At 53.5% G+C, this 7,012-nt stretch overlaps 1 protein-coding gene across 2 annotated transcripts in view; it reads right to left on the bottom strand.

Moving 5' to 3' along the window:
- Positions 1–574: 574 nt before the first annotated feature.
- The window catches only part of PLXNA2 (plexin A2), a 151,891-nt gene continuing 145,453 nt past the window's right edge, over positions 575–7,012 (bottom strand). For both annotated transcript variants that reach the window (XM_062013331.1, XM_062013332.1), the window contains exon 32: positions 575–6,904. In XM_062013331.1, coding sequence (XP_061869315.1) covers positions 6,809–6,904 — 96 coding nt within the window. In that variant the 3' untranslated portion in view covers positions 575–6,808. The remainder of the gene's footprint in view (positions 6,905–7,012) is intronic.

The raw sequence follows: 7,012 nt of genomic DNA, 5'->3' as shown, positions 1-7,012 counted from the left end.
CTCTTTCCCTAACTCAGGTGTCTGGTGTTTCCTCAGCCCCTTCAGCCCTCTCCTGCCTGCCAGGACCTGCACTCCCCAGGCAGCTCAGCCCTTCTCCCTCTGCTGAACTCACATCTCACAGATGGTTCTGAGCTCCAGGCCATTCAGCAGCAATGCTAAAACTGCACTGACGGCTCTTGAAGGCCAGAGGGGCCAACAAGGATGCCAACAGCCTGCCCTGCCCTGCAGCATGGCTCAGTCCCTCAGAGCCTCCCTGCCTCTGCAGCACTTGGCTTTGCATTTACTGCTGGGAACATTTTCCCTGCTGCACAGGTAGAAGCTGCTTTCCAAAAGCTGGAGGCCAGGGGTGGCCTCAGGCTCTCGTCCTGCCCAGCTCACCCTGAGCTTCCCTGCACAGGGCTGATGTCCAGATTTCCACTTCCCCATTGACCACTGGTGGAATTCAGCACGTAAATCTTCCTCAGCACCACACTCAGCTGATGCAACAGATGCCACACACACGCCATGCTGTGAAATAAGGACCTGCTCAGGAGGGCTTTTTTAACCAGTAAACTTTATTTATATATAACAACAGTACAAAGTGAGTCCTTGGCTTGCAAAATAGGAGTGTTTCATATTTACAATAGGTACACAATAATATATTAGAATAATAACAAAACCCCCTTTTTTCCTTGGAACATTTTTAAATACTTCAACTTTCTTACATTTTTTTTCCACAACACTTGTAAAAACAACAAAAACCAGACAATCATCTTAAAAAAAACCATACAGAACTCCAGTGTGTCAAGTATAACGGGGAGGAGGCAGAGAACGAGACAGGGGAATGGGATGGAGACAAGCCAGCTCCTTACTCCTGCCAACACACGAATCCCCTACAACTGGCACGAGTTTGTTTTGGGGGGAGGGTGGCAGAAACCAGAACCTGTTCCACAGCTGACACTGCATTCTGTGACATTTCTGAGGGCTCCAGAAGTTTTAGTACCTGTACATTCCCTTCCCTTTGCTGCTTCCCACCGCTTCTTGGAACGGCCCCAGAGGTGCCATTAACACAGAAACATCACTAAGAGAAGGACATTTTACTGCAGTATCTTCTGAAGCTATGAAATAACGTGACAAGATCAGCCCTTCTGCCTCTGAGGGCTCCTCCTGCCTCTGAGGGCTCCTCCTGCAGACGCATCTTCCTGCTGCCCAGTCCAGGAGATGGAAACATCTGATGCAGAAGCTGCTGCAAACGCTTCCAAGCTATTCAAAACAGAGGTATTACAAATCTCAAAGGCAAGGCCATTCAGGAGATCTCGTGGTTGATTTGGCAGCCTCAGGGTCTGGGATATTGTCCGTGCAGCTGGATGGATCCTGCAGGTCGTTGGAGCACGTTCCCAAGCGCTGCAGGAACGGCCGAGTTCGGGTTTGATTCCACTTTTACAATGAAAGGAGAGGAATGGGTAACACTGGGGCAAACGGGGATCTGAACAAGCACACAGACACTGCCCTGCTCACAGCAAGGCCACAACACCTTCAGCTGTGCTGGGGCTGTGACCACAGGGCCAGACAGGAGCTGCTGCTGGGGCGAGGGAGCGGCTGGTCTCTGCCATCCTGCATGGCCCTGCTGCCTTCACCTGCCCACCTCCCCCTCCCCAGGCACAGCCCCAGCCCAGGGAGGCACCTTGGGCACAGCCCCCAGCCCAGGGAGGCACCCCAGGAACCAGGAAGGCAACAGGCACTGCCACAGTGGGACACTGGCCTCTGTGCCACGACTTGCCCAGAACAGGACCATGGCCCAAAGAGGGGGACTGAGCTTGGCACAAAGCCTCCCAGGCAGCAAAAACTGGTTCCAAGACTCCCATCCTCCTCCCCTTCACAATTAATCTGACCAACCTACATTTAAGTGGCTCATTCAGGATCGCTCAGCTCAGAGGACCCTGAATGGCACCTTCACAGTACACACAGCGCCTTCTCTCTGATTATTTCCCCACCAAATGTCTAATGAAAAGCCCCACCATCGTGTCAGGCTGCTCCCCCAGCTCTGCCTGGCACTGCTGCAGCTCCCTGTGGTATCAGCTTGTGGTTTATGGTACAAATGCAATTCTGAAAGACTATGGTGGAAGCTTTGTGGCATTTTAATGCATCTTTGATGTCAGTTATTTATCCTTCTCTGAATACCTTTTCTCCAGGGTACAGCCACTCGTACCTTCCCTCACGTCCCAGCTTGCTCAAGTCAGTCTATTTGTGTCCCATTTAGTTTGGTGAGCCGAGTGCCAGTGACAGGTGAGCTCTGGCAGCACTGGGAACGGGATGGAGAGGAGCCAGCGACAGGCGAGAACGTGGCTGGGCTGCTGCCAGGGAACAGGCTTAGGGCACAGGCTGGGACAGGAGCATCACGAGGACCATCCCTGGAGCTGCTCTGCCCTTCCCCAACCTGCTGGAAGTCCCCCTTGTTTGGAGGTTGTGCCCTGACCCTTTCCACACAGACTGAAACCCTTGGGGTCAGCAGCGTGCAGGAACACGACCCCAGAGCCCTCTGCTTCTGTCCTCCACAAGCCCACCCAGATCCACGCCTACAGTACAACATTTTTGGTGAAGTCCAGTTGAAGGAAGGAGAGAGAGAGAGAGAACACACGTGGGGACAGGCCCTTGGGCTTTTAAGACAGAGTGTTGAAGGCACTGCTGTGATGAAGGTCTCTGTTGCCACCACGTCCAGCGGCTGCACTCGCCGTTCCCGTGCCCCAGCACCGAGCCCCTGTGGGAGGGCACTGCCACCCGCCACGGCCACGGCCATGGCCACCCTCCTCTGGGGCAGGACCCCGTGGAAGCTGCTCACCAGCAGCGAGGCCGTGGCAGCAGTTTTCTGCCTCAACACTGGCTCCCGTGGTGCATCTTCAGGCGGCTGCTGGGCCCCGCAAGGCTGCGGCACTTCGGCCGTGCTGAGCTCTCCTGCCTCCTTCTAAACACCAGCTCATCCCTTATGGCAGAGTGTGGACCACTGGCCATCCACATGCTCTGTACTTTGGTGGGCTGCAGCGTTGTGGTGCTCCACAGCAGGGCTCGTGTGGAGACAAGCTTGCCTCTAGCTTAGACTCTGGTATATGGGTTTTTAATAAAGGCTTTCAAGGTGGAGAAGCGTTTGATTAGCACCTTGCTCCCCCTTGGAGTGGGTGCTTTGATAGCTCATGAGCAGAAGATGAAATGGAATTATTTAAGCAGCGACACCAGGCAGAGAGATTCTGGAAAGTGACGTCTCATCTCCCACTTTGATGTCGAAACACCTGAAACGAAGTGAACTGGAGACTCAAAACCCCACCCGGCCTTGCAGGAGGAAGGGGCGACGAGAGGGACGTGAAAGCTTTCATCTAAGGCAAAGTCACTGCCCCCTCCTGACCAAACCTCCAGTCCAGTTTGCTGCAAGTGTGAAGAAAATGCCACTTGGAGATCTGAGGCTTCCTCTTCTCAAAGGAGGAACTGAAAGTCGGATGCAAAGAGGGAATAGATTACAAGCGCTTTGCCCAAGGGGATATGTTGCTTCATTCCATATAATTGCCTGTAAAGATCCATAATTCATGTTGACCACCATGAGGAGACACTTGGCAGATTATTTATAGGACACCTCTTCCAGTCAGCACCGTGCTGCTGCCTCTGCAGATGATGGAAGAAGAGAGGTTTCTGCTGGTTCCCTCGCAAGTCAGACAAAAGCATAAGAGCTCATTGTTTGGTGAAGTGCTCCTGCTGCTTCCCCTTCCCTCCTCTGCTCAACTTGCTTCCACAGCACAGAAAATAACCTCAGTCGTCCCCTTCTCTCCTTAGTGCTCTCCTGTATTCATGGAATACAGACTCTGTGTTGAGGCAGCTTGGACATGTTGGATTCTTTCAATCTTTTCTCACAATCACTCCCTTTGGGCTCTGCAATTCTTCTCCCCACTCCTCTTTACCCTCCAGGATAATCCCAGTCTAGGGGCCTCATCCCCAGCACTGCCTGACAGCCCCCTGCCAGAGCACCCAGGGGGTGCCTGGGGACCTCCACCTCCGCTGAGAAAGGAAGGACAGAACGTTTGCTTACAGGGTGCTCCTGGCCAGGCAGCGAGCAGGAGGAGGAAGAGAAGCTTAACAGCAACTACACAAAAGCCTCTCAAGTAGACATGGAGAGGCCCAGGAGGGCCTGATGTGGGCTTTGGGGGAAGCACATCTTCACCAAGACCCAGGTGATGAAAAGCCAGGTCTTTGCTTTGGGCACTACTTGTAGTTTGTGAACCCTGCAGAGACAACTGTCCAGATCCACACCTGGAGCCCTTGGAAACTGGAAACCACTGGAGTGCTTTCTGTGGGTTTCAGAGCACCACCACCATTTGGTGGATCTGAATACAGATACCCAAAACAAGGACCACATCTAGAACTGACCTCTGGAAGCAACTCACAAGCTGCAGGTCAGACCATGTGAACGAGCAGTGACACAAAGCAGCGAAAAACATGAGACCTGGAGGATTTCAGAACCTGCCACTCTGCAGCCCTCTGCAACAGCAGTGGCAAAGAGCAGGGCAGGCAGTGGCTGCTGCAGCCACGGCGCTGGGCCCGGGGTGCCAGCCTCTAACAGGACAACCCAGACACACCCTGTCTGTCTGTGATTCACTGTGCAGGAGAAGGATCCCTGGGAAGGGAACTCTCCTGATAATGGGCAGCAGGAATCCTGCTCTGCTTCCCAGCCTCTGTTTCTGCCAGCTCTCTGCACGTCTCAGTAAATCCAAGCCCTCCAGCCACAGAGCTCAGGCTGCTGTAAATGTCAAGAACTTATTGCACAAGGTCGATCCTTTGAATTTTCTTCCACAGCATTAACAGGGCCTGGAGAAACTCACAGAAGTGGATTAGCAAAAGAAGGTGGACTTGGCATGGCTTTTACTGAACAGTAATTAAAACAAGTTTCCTGAGTATTTCTCTACACACTTCTCCCCTCCCCTGGCACCATCTCCCCCGAAGTGCACCTGGGGACCAAGGGTTGTCAGCTCTCCTGGCCCCTCTGGGCACAGCCGTGGAGGATGGGGATGGATGTGGAATGGATTTGCCTTCAACACATACTGGCTGCAAACTAAGGTCCCAGCTGGGCATGGGACTGCCTGGGCAGGGCTGAGCAATTGCCAGCAGTTGCTGTGCTGCCACTGCCAAGCTCATGCAGTCAATGCTTCTATTTCCATCAGCCCTGATGACCCTGCCCTCCCCACTGCAGCCTGCACAGGTACCACTATTTATTACAGTGAAGTACTTACAGCATTGCTTCCCCTCCTGGCACTCTGCAAAGGGACACACGAAAGCTTTGGTGTTTTTAAAAGAAATAACACTCACAAACATTTGCCTGTCGCTGGGCACAGGGACATGAGCCACAGGGGCTGGGGAGGAACCGAGTGTCACACCCAGACAGGGACAGAGCCAGCCCAGCAGCACTGGCTGCCTGCTGCAGGGCTGCTGAAAGGCTCCTCTGGCCTGCAGCAAAGATTCCTTTCCCCTCCTCAGTGGAAACACAAGTCCTGCACCTGACCCTGGGCAACACCACAAACGCTGGCAGCGAAGCACAAAGGCAGCCTGTGCTGATCCACTCTGCAAGTCAAACAGAAAGGCAACCAACCCCCTCTCCCTACAGCCAGTCGCTTCAAGTATCGCTCACTGTAAACTCCGGGGGGGTCGTGGGGTTTATGCCAGAAATCAGAGGTGGCTGCCAGAACCCACCCCCCCATGCAACCAAGGAGGCTTCATCCCAGCTCTGCCCAGTGGGGAGGGGGCACACGGCCCCTCCAGCCCCAGTCGTACCGGGACGCAGCAGCGCTGGGCATGGCCACGGCCTCCAGCTGCCTCAGAGAGCTGCAGGCAGGGGGAAGGGGAACACCTTTAGAACCAGATCTTTCCCTCTTCAACAGTAAATGGGATTTAAAAAATATATCTATATTGACACTATACAAACACATCGATAAAGCTGGGTTCCAGGAGAGGTTGGATGCTCTGATGGTTCTGCAACTCAGGTAGAAGTTCCTTCTAGTGCCTATAAGTTACTCGGCTATTTTCTGGCTAAACTGCTGTTTTACTTGTGTAGAGAGGTGTGGTGCAAACTTGTGCTCATGTTCTTTGTATGATCCCAGTAAGAAGAGAAATTCTCCTTCCCAGCTGCTGCTGGAGTCCTGCTGGAGCCCGTTTGCAGACGCCCGAGCCGCAGCCCTGCGAGTCTCTGAGACGGGATGTGGAGCTGGGCCTTGCTGCCAGGGTCTGCCTCTGGACCTTGTTCCCAGGTTTCTCTCTGGACCTTGCTGCCAGGGTCTGCCTCTGGACCTTGCTGCCAGGTTTCTCTCTGAACCCTGTTCCCAGGTTTCTCTCTGGACCTTGTTGCCAGGGTCTGTCTCCGGGCCTTGCTGCCAGGTTTCTCTCTGGACCCTGTTCCCAGGTTTCTCTCTGTGGCCTCTCAGCTTTTTCTCTATTTCTTTGTGTTTTTTTGCTTTTTCTTTCTCTTTTTTTAAAAAAACCCTTTAAATAAAGTTTTATTCTCTAATATACATCAAACACTTCTCATGCAAAGCAGCAGTCGTGGAGACATCCAGACTTTCCAGGTTCCTTCCTTCCGTGTGTGCTCGAAGAAATGATCCATCTTGACTGGACTCTGGTTGAGATGCTTTGTCTTTTTCTCTTCCTGCCTTTCCAAACCAGATCCTACAGCGTGTTGAACACAGTCAGTCCTCGGGCCAGCCTCTGCCTTGGTGTGTATGTGTCCAGTGCTGTTCTTGCTTGTTCTCCCTCTGACTCCCCAGAGTCCGTGCAGCCCTCTGCCCTGGGCAGCCTCTCTTCAGCTCTCAATGGACATGGCACCGATCAGCTGCTCTACTTTGTAGGCCAGACGCTGCCTCCGCGCCTGCTCATCCTGCTCCAGAGCCCCGATCAGCTGGGACAGGAGAGAAAACACCAGAGACACGAGTCAGTGTGTGGGAGGGGGAGGAAGAGGCAGTGAGATGAGTGACTGGAGAGGTGGGTGTGTGAGAGCCCAGCACGG

The sequence above is a fragment of the Colius striatus genome, chromosome 22, assembly GCF_028858725.1.
Source record: "Colius striatus isolate bColStr4 chromosome 22, bColStr4.1.hap1, whole genome shotgun sequence".
In the NCBI taxonomy this organism is placed as follows: Eukaryota; Metazoa; Chordata; class Aves; order Coliiformes; family Coliidae; genus Colius; species Colius striatus.
Note: the sequence above shows the minus strand (reverse complement) of the source record. Positions and strands in the feature narration are given on the sequence as shown.